The sequence below is a fragment of the Salvelinus namaycush genome, chromosome 4 (assembly GCF_016432855.1).
Source record: "Salvelinus namaycush isolate Seneca chromosome 4, SaNama_1.0, whole genome shotgun sequence".
Lineage (NCBI taxonomy): Eukaryota > Metazoa > Chordata > Actinopteri > Salmoniformes > Salmonidae > Salvelinus > Salvelinus namaycush.
Window position 1 is genome coordinate 17389699 of NC_052310.1, and position 16782 is coordinate 17406480.

General features: G+C 41.5%; 1 protein-coding gene across 2 annotated transcripts; it reads left to right on the forward strand.

The window, feature by feature from the left end:
- Positions 1 to 37: 37 nt before the first annotated feature.
- On the forward strand, positions 38 to 16770 carry phkg2 (phosphorylase kinase, gamma 2 (testis)). 2 transcript variants are annotated; one of them, XM_038991308.1, is made up of 11 exons: positions 38 to 182; positions 391 to 439; positions 3203 to 3311; positions 13906 to 14081; positions 14191 to 14245; positions 14378 to 14443; positions 14529 to 14692; positions 14835 to 14925; positions 15050 to 15203; positions 15375 to 15500; positions 15694 to 16770. In XM_038991308.1, exons 3-11 carry the CDS (start codon positions 3217 to 3219, stop codon positions 15937 to 15939), a joined length of 1173 nt encoding a protein of 390 aa, XP_038847236.1. In that variant the 5' UTR covers positions 38 to 182; positions 391 to 439; positions 3203 to 3216; the 3' UTR covers positions 15940 to 16770. The 2 variants fall into 2 exon arrangements, with proteins under 2 accessions (XP_038847236.1, XP_038847237.1); XM_038991309.1 differs by lacking the exon at positions 391 to 439.
- Positions 16771 to 16782: the final 12 nt, after the last annotated feature.

Consider the following 16782-nt stretch of genomic DNA (forward strand, 5'->3'; position numbering starts at 1 on the left):
ACCATTTTTGTTCATGTGTTACGGTAAGGAGGTAAGAATGTAAACAATCAAGATGGTAGCTTAACGTTAGAAACCCTGGAAATATTTGCAATGACATAGTTGCCCTTTAGTTTGGTAGTATTGTCAGTCGGATGCTACGACACTATTTATCTTCTATCAATCTTGTAGTTTGATCGCATTTGGTAAGTAACGTTAGCGCGTGAACCAATTTAAACGTGTGCAGCTAGTTATACATTTTCTAGTTAAGCTAACGTTAGCAGCTAGTTAACCTTGCTGTGATCAAATCGGTCAAAATTAAAATATGTTGTCTTCTTATGTGTAGCTAGCTACAGTAGGTAGCTATGTCAATTGCTGGTGGTGTATTGCCATACATGTTTTGCTATGTTTCAGCACTCGCCGGCTAACTACATCGTCCGGCTTGAGATAGCTACTGTAACAGGCAAGTGGCAACCTAGCTGAGTTTACCAAACTCTACATACGATAGAGTTGTGTGGGCTGGCTGGAGTCCGACTACATCGAGTCGCTGTCAGTCGATACTTGTAAAAATGTCCATTCTTTAATGCTTTCCTTGACCTATGTTTGTCCTTTGTAAATGCAAGCTTTTCTTTGGTTGTTGGAGCCGACTAAACACAACTCCACTAACAACGTTAGTAGTGTGGACGGACTGGATCTCTGGCATCACATAAAATACATTTTCAATAAAAAAACGATTGATTTCAGCACCCAAAGAATAGACCGCAATTACATAGAACAATGTCATGTGTAAGTGTGGGCTATTTTTTGGGTATTAAAACCTGTAGTTTTTCTTTTTTTACTTAATTTTGTCACATCGGAGATCCAGTCCGTTCAAAGTAGTTGCTGCTCAACTCCATCATAAATAGTTGAGTTTAACCGGTTATGGGTGCTGAATTCCATCGTTTCTGTACATATCGTGAAGTTGAGAAACTCAGCTAGTGGCAACTTAGTCTGATTAATCAGGCTCTAATAGACTATTTAATTTGTGTGTATGTATACAGTACCAGTCAAAAGTTTGGACACACCTACTCATTCAATGGTTTTTCTTTAGTTTGACTATTTTCTAAATTGTATAATAGTAGTGAAAACATCAAAACTATGAAATAGCACATGGAATCATGTAGTAACCCAAAAAGTGTTAAACAAATAAAAATCTATTTTAGATTCTTCGAAGTAGCCACCCTTTTCCTTGATGACAGCTTTGGACACTCTTGGCATTCTCTCAACCAGCTTCACCTGGAATGCTTTGCAACAGTCTTGGAGTATCCCACATATGCTGAGCACTTGTTGGCTGCTTTTCCTTAACTGTGCGGTCCAACTCATCCCAAACCATATCAATTTGGTTGAGGTCGGGTGATTGTGGAGGCCAGGTCATCACTCTCCTTCTTGGTCAAATAGCCCTTACACAGCCTGGAGGTGTGTTGGGTTATTGTCTTGTTGAAAAACAAATGATACTCCCACTAAGCACAAACCAGATGGGATGGCGTATCGCTTCAGAATGCTGTGGTAGGCATGCTGGTTAAGTATGCCTTGAAATCTAAATAAATCACTGACTGTCAAAGCACCCCCATACCATCACACCTCCTCCATGGGAACCACACATGCGGAGATCATGCCTTCACCTACTCTGCGTCTCACAAAGACACGGTGGTTAGAACCAAAAATCGCAAATTTGTACTGATCATACCAAAGGACAGATTTCCACCGGTCTAATGTCCATTGCTTGTGTTTCTTGGCCCAAGCAAGTCTCTTCCTCTTATTCATGTCCTTTAGTAGTGTTTTTTCCCAGCAATTTGACCATGAAGGCCTGATTCACGCAGTCTCCTCTGAACAGTTGATATTGAGATGTGTCAGTTAAACTCTGTGAAGCATTTATTTGGGCTGCAATCTGAGGCTGTTAACTCTAATAAACGTATCCTCTGCAGCAGACGTAACTCTGGGTCTTCCTTTCCTGTGGCGGTCCTCATGAGAGCCAGTTTCATCATAGCATTTGATGGTTTTTGTGACTGCACTTGAAGAAACAAAGTTCTTGAAATGTTCCGCATTGACTGACCATCATGTCTTAAAGTAATGATGGACTGTCATTTCTCTTTGCTTATTTGAGCTGTTCTTGCCATAATATGGACTTGGTCTTTTACCAAATAGGGCTATCTTCTGTATACCACCCCTACCTTGTCACAAGACAACGGATTGCCTCAAATGCATTAAGAAGGAAAGAAATTCCACAAATTAACTTTTTAACAAGGCACACTTGTTAATTGAAATGCATTCCAGGTGACTACCTCTTTAAGCTGGTTGAGAGAATGCCAATATTGTGCAAAGCTGTCATCAAGGCAAAGGGTGGCTACTTTGAAGAATCTGAAATATAAAATATATTTTGATTTGTTTATAACACTTTTTGGTTGCTAGATGATTCCACATGTTATGTCATAGTTTCTATGTCTTCACTATTATTCTACAATGTAGAAAATATTAACATTAAAGAAAAACCCAGGAATGATTAGGTGTGTTCAAACTTTTGACTGGTACGTTATATAGCCTGATACGTTTTGTGTGCAAAATCATGTAAATGTTCTTTACAAGCCAAACTTACTCTACCGGTTGTCTGTGCAGTTTGTCCTTCTGCTGCTTGAAATTTGAGACAAAATATCCACAGGAAAGTATGGTTTACCCAACTTTTTATAGCGGCAGTAGGTATGTGTTAGGCAGCTAGGTAAAATGTGTTTTATATTGGATATTCAGATTTAAATCTTCAAACGTGTGGATTGTTCTCCATCCTCACCTGATTCAGAATATAAAATGCTCATTGTCATGGCATGCTTGGTTCAATAGCTATTGATGAGAGAACTGAATATCCATTATAAAACGAACTTTACCTGGGTGCCAAAGGAACCATATACTTAACTGCTCTCTAAAAAGTTTTAAGTAGCAGAAGGCCAAACAGCACAGACAACCGGTAGAGCACGTTAAATGTAATTTTATTCAACATTCTGGTTTGTAAGGAACATTTACACGAGTTTGCACACAAATGTCTCAAGCTGTATATAATATACCAATTTGTTGTGCATTAGATAAATTCAAGCTAAATGTAGCCTGTCACCCTTGATCAATTTGATTATCTTGTCAAAGCTCTCAGAGCATCCTGTCCAAGTAGCAATAACACAGTAATGTTCTTATCATGTTATAGATTAAGCTGTCACCATGACTCGAGATATAGTGATTGGAGATGAACTACCTGACTGGGTGGGAGCCAAGGAGTTCTACCAGAAATATGACCCAAAAGAGGTGATTGGCAGGTGAGTTACTAAGTCACACTTCACACAAGAATAGATCCTAAGCACATTATACTCCAGCGGCTAAGCGTCACATTTTAGGGGGACACAACTTAAGAAGTGTTCTTGGCTATAGTGCCATCGCAGATTTTTTTTATTTGACCCCCTGGCGGTCAACCAGCTCCATGGGGCCAGGAGTCACATGGCCATATCTCCATAAGTTTTTTAAATTTTATTTAACCTTTATTTAACCAGGTAGGCCAGTTGAGAACAAGTTCTCATCTACAACTGCGACCTGGCCAAGATAAAGCAAAGCAGTGCAACACAAACAACAACACAGAGTTACACACGGAATAAACAAACATACAGTCAATAACACAATAGAAAATTTAAAAAAAAGTCTATATACAGTGTGTGCAAATGGCGTGAGGAGGTAAGGCAATAAATAGGCCATAGTAGCGAAGTAATTACAATTTAGCAGCACTAATAGGTAGACACAGCTCAGGGATGGCTTAAAATGTTTGAGATGGTGTGGAGAACACAATAAAAGCGTTGCGGTTCTTGAAGCACGCAATCTGATGCGCCTGGCACCTACTACCATACACCGTTCAAAGGCATTTATATATAAATGTCTTGCCCATACACCCTCTGAATGGCACACATATACATGTGTGTTTTAATTGTGTTTTAATTGTCTCAATGCTTAAAAATCCTTCTTCAACCTGTCTCCTCCCCTTCATCTACACTGATTGAAGTGGATTTAACAATAATAAGGGATCATAGCTTTCACTTGGATTCACCTGGTCAGTCTGTCATGGAAAGAGCAGGTGTTGTGTAACCAATGGTTATGGATGAAGACTGAATAAAATAACCATCATAACAATTGTAATACATACATTTTAGAAAATATTAAGTAAATATATCCAATAAACCCAATAGCAGTAGTGTAAATTAATTAATTATTATTATTATTAACAATTGTGTTTCTACCTTAATCCGTAGTATGCATAGTGCTCTGGCTCAGTGACGTCATTTCAGATAAGCCTAGGGTATGGCAAAGTGACACCCTGCAAGGAATTTGTATAAATTGAAGCTTATTTACTGCACTGCAAAAACAAGCAGAATTGACTCCAGCCATTATCACTTTTCTGTAGCTTAATTCACCTCATTCTACAAACGCGTCATACAAGAATTAGCTGCTATGCACTAGCTCAGCACTGGGATTAACACTCTAGTTTAGTTTAATGTCAAGTCAAACAGCAGTTACCTAGCCAAAGCCGTCTACTACAGCCATCTCTGCACTGTTTTGAGAAAAATGTGCACTGATCCCTGCAGTTGCGTCGATGCGCCCCCATAAAGCCAGCCAGCCATACAAAGAGCCTTCCCTTCCGCTCCCAGGCGTCCGCATGGTCCTAAAGTCAGCTAAACTACATTTGGCCTTTTAATTGGGATTGGAATGATTTTAGTAGCCTGTTTTAAAGTGTTGGTGTTGAGCTAGGGTATGGCGATGCTCTGGCTATACATTTTATCCGGTTTGTAAAGATGAAAAAATGATGCCAAAAGCCACCATCTCTGCTGAAATCAACTACCAAATTCTTGATGAGTGTGGACATCTAAAGTGAATGTGAAATCGAGACAAAGTGATGGAAACCGAATTTGAGATCCATGCTAGGCTTGCGAACTCAAGCATGTGTAGATGCACTGCAACAGCATGACCACGGCATGATGGTTGTTCCCTGCGGTTGCTAGGCAACAGAACACAATGTGCTACTACTGCTGCAAAGTAAGCGCAGCAGAGAGAGTAGAGGATAAAATCAGCACGCCTTAATTTTGTTATTTGAACAGTTATTTGACTTGCCTAGTTAAAGGTTAAATAAATTTTAAAAACTGACCGTGGAAATTTGCCTGACAAATAACCATTACCCAAAATCACATAACCATCACAGCCCCCCCCTTGAACATTGTAAGCCAGCATTTGGGGCTTACTATACCACTTCATGAAAAAGTTATGATCAGTTGATTGGAGTCCATCTGTGGTAAACTCAATTAATTGGACATGATTTGGAAAGGCACACACCTGTCTATATAAAGTTCAACAGTTGACAGTGCATGTCAGAGCAATGTCAGAGCAAAAACCAAACCATGAGGTCGAAGGAATTGTCCATAGAGCTCCGAGACAGGATTGTGTCGGCAGAGATCTGGGGAAGGCTACCAAAACATTTTTGCAGCATTGAAAGTCCCCAAGAACAGAGTGGCCTCCATCATTCTTAAATGGAAGAAGTTTGGAACCACCAAGACCCTTCCTAGAGCTGGCCGACCGGCCAAACTGAGCAATCCTCAGTAAAAGGCACAAGACAGCCTGCTTGGAGTTTGTCAAAAGGCACCTAAAGGACTCTGACCATGAGGAACAAGATTATCTGGTCTGATGAAACCAAGATTGAACTCTTTGGCCTGAATGCCAAGTGTCACGTCTGGAGGAAACCTGGCACCAACCCTATGGTGAAGCATGGCGGTCGCAGCATCATGCTGTGGGGATGTTTGTCAGTGGCAGGGACTGGGAGACTAGTCAGGATCGAAGGAAAGATGAACGGAACAAAGTACAGAGAGATCCTTGATGAAAACCTACTCCAGGGCACTCAGGACCTCCGACTGGGGTGAAGGTTCACCTTCCAACAGGACAACAACCCTAAGCACACAGCCAAGACAACGCAGGAGTGTCTTTGGGACAAGTCTCTGAATGTCCTTGAGTGGCCTGGACTTGAACCCGATTTAAATCAACAGAAACATTTTTATGTGTTCTGGAAAACAACCTGGTTTTACCTGCATTCAATACTAATTTCAGTTCAATTAAAGGTTTTCTGTAAAGCACGAAGACAGACTGCAGTTCAGAAAGAGCCTGGTCAACCGTGGGGGCAATGGCATACACAACAGTATCGTCAGCATACAAGCGCAGGTTATTAAAAAAAAAAAAAGAATACGTTATTATAGACAAACCAATATTGTTCATGTAATTAGTGAATAGTACTGGACCTAGAATCGACCCCTGTGTGACACCTTTTGTTATGTCCAGAAAACTGGATTTAACACGATCAGTGGATACACACTGAGTTCTATTTGTTACACACAGCCAAGTTACACGCAGCCTGGTCGAGGCCAATTGATGAAAGCCTCTAAATTTGCAGTGAGTGATCAACAGTATCGATGGCCTTAGACAGGTCAAAGAAGAGTGCAGCACAATGTTGCCGCTTATCCATACAATTAACCACAATGTATGACCAGGGATACAGCAGAGATTGTGCTGTGACCTGGTCTCAAACCTGACTGATGTACATTTATAATACATTTCATAGATAATAAAGATCTTAGCTGAGATTGAATCAAGTATTCTAATATTTCAGCTTGGCAAGAATGCTTTTAAATAGGGTGAGTTATTAAGATCACAAGGGTCACCACCTTTATATGAGCCGCCTTCCAGACCCTGGGGATAGCACCAGATAAAAAATGTGTCAATGATCCTGCAATCGGGAGCCTCAAAACTGCAGCAAAAAAGGATTAAACATATCCGCCTCAGCGGATTTTTTTATTTTTTATTTTTTTTACGTCAATAAAGTCTTGTGACATTTGAACACAAAATGTCTCACAGAATTGACTTATCAAGCATAAATTAAAATGTTAATGTGTATTTTTGTGCAAACACAAAATTACAATGTTCTAAGCAATACTACTTTGAAGTAACGGAACAACAACTTACATTATGGATGTGACGGAAATGGACAGGCATTTTTGGGAGAACAGACACACCGGCAAGTCTGAATCTCAAAGTCTTAAGGGTAAATTATTAACAGACATTTTGAATGGAAGGCTTGGCTACACACAAAAACAATGATGATAATATGAGCATTTTCATATACTTTAGAAAATTGACCGTTATGGATGTGACGCTGTGCGAAATGAGTGTTTTATATATTAAAGATTTCAGTGTACTTCAAAGAGCCAAGAAATCACCATTATCTTAAAGTTATTGATTAGGCTATCAAAGTGCACTCGTGGCTATCAAAGTGCACTCGAGTGCAAAGTGCACTCGTGGGTCCCGTGTTAACCAACCAAAAATGCACGAATGTGATGGACCGGCTCGATTCGGTCTTATGTAGCAAAATTTGAAATTGTGTTTTTTACATTAGATGAAAGTAGAGACTCTGAGCTAGAAAATTGTATATCATACACTACAGTTGAGAAACAATGGGAAAATAATTCTGTGTTGAAAGTTGATAAACTTGTAACTGCACTTTTGAGAAAATGGCCCTTGAATGTTTGGTACACCTACTGGAGAGCTCTTCAATGTCTACACCCATTCAGCATTGTTCACACCCCCTTAAGCCTTAGCCCCACCCATCTCTTTAAGGATTCACATATGAGGCCATGTACTAAACAACCAAAGATTTTAAAGACTAAATTCTGGTTTATACTATGAGTGTGTTCCCTAAATTCAATCTGCGCTCTGGGCGTTCGTAAACTCAGAGCGTTGTCAGATTGTCTGTAAATTCAGAGCGCACACTGGACACTCTGGTCGAGGAGTAGGGTTGATCCGAGCATTCTGATCTGACAACAGCAGTCAAGCACCCAAGCTAACTGTCTAACGTTGGCTAGCTTGCTAACTCCTTACAGACACAAATGAGAGAACAGCTCACTCTGACCATTTTACTCGCCCTAGCAGAGCTGGTTAGGCTGCTTTTATGTTATCCAGAGCGTTGGTGACTGTAACTGTGCTGCTGGCAAAAATTTAATTACGCTTTTTTGCCAACGTTTACTGACAGGTATTGATTGTTTGTAAATGTGTCCATTATTCTGCGCATTGAATCTGAAATTGGAGTAGATAGCCAGAGCGAATTTACCAGCTATGTCTATCGACAGTTGTCGCAGTGACATCATGAACATTCTATTGAAATGGTTACTTGCGGAGTGGAGTCTTTTCTTTAGACATGTAGCTAGTTAGTTAAACAATGAACCATAGTCCCAACTCATAAGGTTACTACCCTGCATGAATCTGCAGGTAACTAACCAACCAGGATCAATGTTAGCTAGGTAGCTAACATTTAGGCTATAACTAGCAATCCAAATGGCTCTGAGATATGAATAAAATATTACTACACAGATCATACACATAATGTTAGCTAGTGAGCCAGCCAGCTAACGTTAGCTAACTAGCTAACAGTACGCTTTTACTTGAAATGAAAACTACTTAATGACAAAATTAGAAACCTGTAACATCTGAAAATGTAGTTAGCTAGACTATCTTACCCGTATATATGGATGGATGATTCTCCCTCTGTCACGGATTCCATTGTTGCCCTTAGTTTGAAGATGTAATCTGGAGACAGGTGTTTTATACAACAGCGTTCTGTGTGTTCTCTTTTTGACTCCCTCTGCATATTTGCAATCAAACACCAGAATTATTTTCTCTATATCCTTAGCTATCATACTGATTCCACCGGGCATTTCACTGATTTTCAAAACTCGGTCCTCCAGAAAGTGGAGAGCAACAATTTTGCAGTTCTACTATGTGATATATATTTTTTTTTAAAGCAGCATTAGAAAGGATTACCTACACATACTGACCATCTCATGTTATGGACAGAAGTGTGCTACATGCCAGACCAATCCAAACTCATCTCTCGGCATGTCCAGCCCACCCATTATCTCAACCATTCATGGCTAGCGGGAAGGTTCCTGTCTTTTTCCATGACTAAACCAACTAGGGTCTTAATTTTAACAATTATATTCGTATTTACAGATGGCATATACGTTTGTTATTAAGGCACGTTAAAGTTCACATGTTCCAGAAGGCATTTCTGCCAGAAAATGTGCGACATACGCCTATTTTCCTAAAACTAGTCACATATATACAAGGGTGTGCATTTCCAAATAAAGTCCAATCAATTGAATGTACCACTGGTGGATTCAAGTTGTAGAAACATGTCAAGGATGATCAATGGAAACAGGATGCACCTGAGCTCAATTTTGAGGCTCATAACAAAGGGTTTGAATACTTATGTAAATAAGGTATCTTTTATATATATCTCATCACTCAGGTGATGATAGCCAGCTAATTAGCAAGTACCCCTGTCAATGTTACTTTCATTAACCTGTAAGAATAAAGACTGTCTTTATTCCCCACTCCCCTAGCAAATAAAGCTTTCTGTTTCTGGCTTCCAGCTATCGATACCCCGTGTCTTGCCCGACTTACCCGTCGAGTTAGCATCGTGTTCCATCCGCTTTTGTCCGTCCAAGTGCACAGACCAATGTGGAGTGAAAGAAACACAAGCCTAGCAAAGCTTTTCCTGGCAATTACAGCTATTATATGTCCCAGTATGATTCCCAGTTCTGTGCTACCTGCCTCGGTATGGACCACGCTTTGGCGGCTCTCGTTAACCCCATTAGCTGTACGTATTGTGCTAGAGCAAAGTACGTGGATAGCATTGCCCAGACCTCGTTCTTGCTCAAGTCCCAGAGGAAGGTGAAGCTGTCCAGGCTTCCCCTCTGCTTGAGCTCCCAGCAAATTCGGAAGTCGCCCATCTTTCCCAGGGGGTGGACCTTTCTGACAAATTCGTAAAGGAGGATGACTGCATTTCTCTTGCCGCATTAGGCAGCTCCCTCTTTGACCAGGAGTTGGATTACGCCCCTGAGGAAGAAAAAAAAGTTGAAGTAGGGCAGAAGTCTATGGCTGACCTCCCCTTCTCCGAGGCAATCGGACGCCCTGCCACGAAACTTGATGTCGAGTATCCTATGCCTCCCCCGCCTTGCAAGAAATACTAGGATGGATTGATGGAGTCTCCTCTCTGGGTAATTCCACATCAGCCTGACAATGCAGACTGTGTTGTCAGCCTACCTAGACTGTGTGGCATTGTTGGAGTCTTCCTAGGCGGATCCATTTACCGTCTACCCCCACTTGGATATGCATAGCATGGAATCATTGGGATGTTTCAGCCCGCCTCCAGTGAAGCCTTCCCTGGCTGAGCACCTGCTTCAAGCTCCTCTTCCTTTTTCCACAAGCTCGCTCAATGCGATTTTAAAAAACAAAAAAACGTTTATGCACTCAAATTACAAAAAGTTAGCTCGAGTTAACTGATTCTCTGACAGCCCACACACACACACAAGTATGTGGACACCCCTTAAAATTATTTCAGCCACACCTGTAGCTGACAGGTGTGTAAAATTGAGCACTCTGCCATACAATCTCCATAGACAAACATTGGCAGTATAATGGCCCATACTGACGAGCACAGTGACTTTCAATGTGGCACCGTCATAGGATCCCACCTTTCCAACAAAAGGTGTTTCAAATTTCAGGCCTCCCGGGTGGCGCAGTGGTCTAGGGCACTGCATCGCAGTGCTAGCTGCGCCACCAGAGTCTCTGGGTTCGCGCCCAGGCTCTGTCGCAGCCGGCCGCGACCGGGAGGTCCGTGGGGCGACGCGCAATTGGGCTAGCGTCGTCCGGGTTAGGGAGGGTTTGGCCGGTAGGGATATCCTTGTCTCATCGCGCTCCAGCGACTCCTGTGGCGGGCCGGGCGCAGTGCGCGCTAACCAAGGGGGCCAGGTGCACGGTGTTTCCTCCGACACATTGGTGCGGCTGGCTTCCGGGTTGGAGGCGCGCTGTGTTAAGAAGCAGTGCGGCTTGGTTGGGTTGTGCTTCGGAGGACGCGTGGCTTTCGACCTTCTCTCCCGAGCCCGTACGGGAGTTGTAGCGATGAGACAAGATAGTAATTACTAGCGATTGGATACCACAAAAATTGGGGAGAAAAGGGGATAAAATTTATTTAAAAAAAATAAAAGGTGTTTCAAATTTCTGCACTGCTAGAACTGCCCTGGTCAACTGTAAGTGCTGTTATTTTGAAGTGGAAATTACTAAGAGCAACAACGGCTCAGCCACGAAGTGGTAGGCAACACAAGCTCACAGAACGCAACCGCCGAGTGCTGAAGCGCGTAAAAAATAGTCTGTCCTCGGTCGCATCACTCACTGAGTTCCAAACTGCCTCTGGAAGCAATGTCAGCACAATAACTGTTTGTCAGGAGCTTTATGAAATCGGTTTCCATGGCCGAGCAGCTGCACACAAGCCTAAGATCACCATGCACAATGCCAAGTGTCGGCTGGAGTGGTGTTGCCGCCATTGGATTCTGGAGCAGTGAAAACGTGTTTTCTGGAGTCACCATCTGGCAGTCAGACAGACGATTCTGGGTTTGGCGGATGCCAGGAGAACGCTACCTGTCTGAATGCATAGTGCCAACTGTAAAGTTTGGTGGATGAGGAATAATGGTCTGGGGCTGTTTTTCATGGTTCGGGCTAGGCCCCTTAGTTCCAGTGAAGGGAAATCTCAATGCTACAGCATACAATGACATTCTAGATGATTCTGTGCCTCAAACTTTGTGGCAAGTTTGGGGAAGGCCCTTTCCTGTTTCAGCATGATAATGCCACCGTGCACAAAGCGAGATCCATACAGAAATGGTTTGTCGAGATCGGTGTGGAAGAACTTGACTGGCCTGCACAGAGCCCTGCCCGCAACCCCAGGGAACACCTTTGGGATGAATTGGTCAACCTAATCCCCCAACATTAGTGCCCGACCTCACTAATGCTCTTGTGGCTGAATGGAACCAAGTTCACACAGCAATGTTCCAACATCTAGTCGAAAGCCTTCCTAGAAGAGTGGAGGCTGTTATGGCAGCAAAGGGGGGACCATCTCCATATTAATGCCCATGATTTTGGAATTAATTTTCAACGAGCACATACTTTTGTAGTATGTAATCCTTCCACAACCATAAGACTCACTAATAAATATATTATTTTATAAAAATTGTTTAACCTGCTTTTTTGTAATCACTGATCTGGCGTTTAAGTCTGTCTATGAAAATGCCCTTTTTGTTACAAATTTAACCAGAACCATGCAAAATGTACATTCACTAATAATGACTAACATATTGTAGCAGGCATTATAGAAAATGTACACAGGTCTCATAAACAATCTCTCAAGCAGAAAGATGTTGAAATCAAGTGGCCTACCTTATTTCTCAGAATGAGAATGAGTTGCCAATTCCTTATATAATTGTGTATTATGCTTATTGCACATTTATAAAACACAAACTAGACAGCTAGTATAACAGTCTTTGGGGGCCTCCCGAGTGGCGAAATGGTCTAAGGCACTGCATCAGACATTGGTGGGGCTGGCTTCCGGGTTAAGTGGGCATTGTGTCTGCGGCTGGCTTCCGGGTTGGAGGCGCGCTGTGTTAAGAAGCAGTGCAGCTTGGTTGGGTTGTGTTTCGGGGGATGCATGGCTCTCGACCTTCGCCTCTCCCGAGTCCGTACGGGAGTTGCAGCGATGAGACAAGACTGTAACTACCAATTGGATACCATGAAATTTGAGATCAAAAAATTGTAACAGTCTGGCTAAAATGCTGCTACCGGTACGTGGTACTGCAATGCCGTGCCAAAAAATCTGAGTTTTAATTTTCTGTTTTAGTAGTGTCTGCTCTGCGCGCAATTTGAGGAGTTGAGGGTCTCGTTAGAAAGGTTAACTCCTCTATTACAGCAAAATAATGTCTCTGTGTTTTGGTGGCTATATGACTGATTCTTTTAGACCAAACCTCAAATGCAAACAACGAGTTAAAATCTCTTGTCAGAGAGGAAGAAGTGATCTTTCATTGTGTGTGGAAGAGGCAAAGCGAGAGGTTTCACTCTCGCCAAAATCTGTCCAAAATAAGCCCAATACGTTTCTATTGGCTTATTATACTTGTCGCCTATTAAAATTGTCTTCACACCTTTGGGACAACAACTCCCATTGTTAGGGTGGATACATGAGAATCTCATCATTATCTACAGGTCTCTGGAAATTGTATTTGAATTTTATAATTTTGAATTTTTATTAGGCTATTAAATTTGAATGAAATATTTCTAAATGTTTAATGCACAAATTGAATAATTTAATTAAGGAACTTGTATTTCATGATATGAAATAAATTAATTTTCAATAAATTAGCAACAATTTCTAAAAACATGTTTTCACTTTGTCATTACGGGGTATTGTGTGTAGATGGGTGAGAGAGAAAAAAGTCGATTTATTACATTTTGTTTTCAGGCTGTAACACAACAAAATGTGGAGTAAGTCAGGGGGTATGAATACTTTCTGAAAACACTGTAGTTTAATCTTGTTCATGATACCATGTCTTGTTTTTAGGTGTTGACTGATTTCATGTCAACGCTAATGTGACAAATTCACTAACTAGCTAACCTGTTAAGCTGTATTTGATAGACAACAAATGCTCATTGTGCAAATGTATTTATGTTTTCAATAAACATTGGAGACTAAATATTGTTAGTCAGGAGTACTTTTCGGTTGCCTGAAGATTATGATCACTCGCCCAGAAAATGTAGCTGTTTACACACAGCAATGCCATAACTTGTCTGTCTTTTACTTAAAAATACAGCATTTGTTGTGCAATTTGGTTGTTTTCAGGAAAAAATCATGATAATAATTGCCCCATGGGGCAACCACAGATCAGGCTCAACTGGCCTGACTACTCAGCCAATTTGAATTTACACTTTACGATACCTATTTCTTTGTCCTTGCAGAGGTGTGAGTAGTGTGGTGCGCAGATGTGTGCACAAGCACACAGGGCAGGAGTTGGCAGTGAAGATTATAGAGATCACAGCTGAGAAGATGACCGCACAGCAGCTGGAAGAGGTGAAGAGCTCCACACTGAAGGAGATCCAGGTTCTCAACATGGTCAAAGGACACTCCTCTATCAGTGAGTTTGTACTGCCTTCACCAATGTACCGAAGGGCATTAAAATAGCTTACTCATGTCTCTTGAAATGCAATATGCCAATGATAAACTTTTATTTCTCTTTCTCCAAGTCACTCTCATTGATTCCTATGAGTCAACAACCTTCATATTTTTGGTATTTGACCTGTAAGTATGCATTTATATAGCCTACTTTATTATTAAATGTGTAGCTGTGTTTTGTGATGCATTTGAACTATCCTGTCTTTTCGTAGTCTTCGCCTACTCAAGAGTTTTCTATCGTTATTGTTCCTTTTGCAGCATGAGGAGTGGAGAGCTTTTCGACTACCTGACAGAGAAGGTCACTCTCAGTGAGAAGGAAACTAGGTGAGTGTCTAGGTTTTGGTTCGTTATAACCCAAGCCAGAAATACACTCCAGATGTTCTCAAATCTCTCTCTCTCTCTCTCTCAGGTGTATGATGCGATGTCTCCTGGAAGCTGTCCAGTACCTCCATTCCCTCAACATAGTTCACCGGGACCTGAAACCTGAAAACATTCTGCTGGATGACCAGGGACACATCAAACTCTCTGACTTTGGCTTCTCTGTCCAGCTTCAGCCAGGCAAGAATCTGAGAGGTGAGAGGGAAGAATGAAATGAACTCGCTGTATTTTGGATTTACACTCTCATCAACAAAATGAAAAGTTGAAGGCATAATCCATTAATTGCCCACATAGCTCAAATGTGTAATTGCTTTCTTTGTTCTCTCCAAACGGCTAGAGCTTTGTGGGACGCCAGGTTATTTGGCACCTGAAATCCTGAAATGCTCCATGGATGAGACGCATCAGGGATATGGGAAGGAAGTTGACCTGTAAGTCTCAAAAATCAGGTAGTCCTAAGAACATTTTGTTATTTATAATATAAGAGCACCAAACTATTTTATGAATCAGTGAAGATTCTGTTCCTGAAACTGTATCTGGTTTTCTGTGTGTTAGCTGGGCGTGTGGGGTGATTCTGTTCACCCTGCTGGCTGGCTCTCCACCCTTCTGGCACCGCAAACAGCTGCTGATGCTCAGAATGATCATGGAGGGCCGTTACCAGTTCAGCTCCCCAGAGTGGGATGACAGGTCTGACACCGTCAAAGATCTGGTGAGACCTCATCCTGTCTCTAGTTCCTATCATGGACTGATTTGTATATTTCAAGGTCGATTTTAATACCATATGTCATCAACGAATATGTCGAATATGAACATTGATACACTTTCTCCGACTGGCATTGTTTTAGGACTTCTCTCGTGTTCTCTCTTTCACAACTGTTAGATTACCAGGTTGCTGGTGGTGGACCCAATTGTCCGTCTCAACGCTGAACAAGCCTTGGCTCATTCCTTCTTTAGGCAGTACCAAAGGGACGAGGTGCGTCACTTCAGTCCCCGGAAGACATTCAGGGTAAGTTTCTTTCGATGTATTTTGTGCTATTTGGCTCCAGTGACCGTAAAATGAACCGCCGAGCCAGAATTAGATTTCCGTCGCATCCAATTGGATCCGTGCTTTGACTGGAAGATGGGGGCTCTTCTGGGATGTTGTGAAGTATTAATGTGTGTGTGTGTTTTAATACACATCCCTTTGCCTGTTCCTGTAGGTACTGATCCTGAGTGTTCTGGCCTGTATCCGCATGTACTGCCGCTACCGCAGAGCCAGGCCACTGACGCGGGAGGTCCTGGCCAGAGACCCCTACTCCTTGAAGGGAGTGCGCAAACTAATCGACGGCTGCGCCTTCAGGATCTATGGACACTGGGTTAAGAAAGGGGAGCAGCAAAACAGAGCTGCCCTCTTCCAGAATACGGCTAAAATAATGCTTCTTGGTTTAGAGGACTTTGAAACTTAAAAAGATCATACTTGTTCTAGTAACTGCATTAGCTTTATGTAGTTTAACAGGTTTGACATTTTGGTGTGCATATTTTTTCTTTGTGAATGCTAGGTCTCGTTACATAGGATGAGGAATTCATGATCCAGTGACATGTTACCCTTAATGCGAATAATGGCTCATTATTATTTATGGTTAAGTGGAATTTGAGATCGATGTGGATCCAGATATGAGAATTTTATGTTCATTTTAGGGTCCAAGAGAGTGCTTTTTGAGACTACTCAAATCAGCAGGCAATGGTTTTAGGAAGCAAAAGTGACAAAGCCACTTCAATGCACTATATTGTACACATAGGGCAAAAAAGGTGAACATATATCCATACCGATGGTGCAGTTAATGCTTGAAAAAGTTCATTTTTTTTATTGCTATGACATTCTCTATTGAGTTGACATAACGTTCTTTTTCATTGTTTACTTCTATTTGCTACCTAAACCTGTATTTTAGCAATCATCTATTCTTACTGAATCTAAAATAACATAGCGGAAAGTTAGTGATTGCAGAAGAAACATTAAACATTCCAAATATAGTTTTCCAATTTCCACTGATAGTTTGAGTTAAGGGTATAGGAAATGACTAACTGTTACCCCAGTCAGATTAGTTTCCTTTCTGTGTTTGGTGTTTAGTGCAATACGACAATTATTGTAACCAATAGCATTCCTTTTCAGTCCAGTTTGAGATTTACTCAAGTAAGTGTTCCTTTGCCTGAATTAAAATGGCATTCCTCAATAAGTGTACAACTGTGAAAGACCAATGTTTTATTGATAATGAAAGTAACCTATTTACTTTGTCATATTTGTGTGTTGA

What these genes read in the sequence shown, in the direction of transcription:
- phkg2 (XM_038991308.1), top strand. Translation starts at nt 3,217, where the DNA reads ATGACTCGAGATATAGTGATTGGAGATGAACTACCTGACTGGGTGGGA. An exon ending in GCCAGGCAAGAATCTGAGAG is followed by an intron (nt 14,693 to 14,834) that starts GTGAGAGGGAAG and finishes CCAAACGGCTAG; the next exon opens with AGCTTTGTGGGACGCCAGGT. An exon ending in TATGGGAAGGAAGTTGACCT is followed by an intron (nt 14,926 to 15,049) that starts GTAAGTCTCAAA and finishes TCTGTGTGTTAG; the next exon opens with CTGGGCGTGTGGGGTGATTC.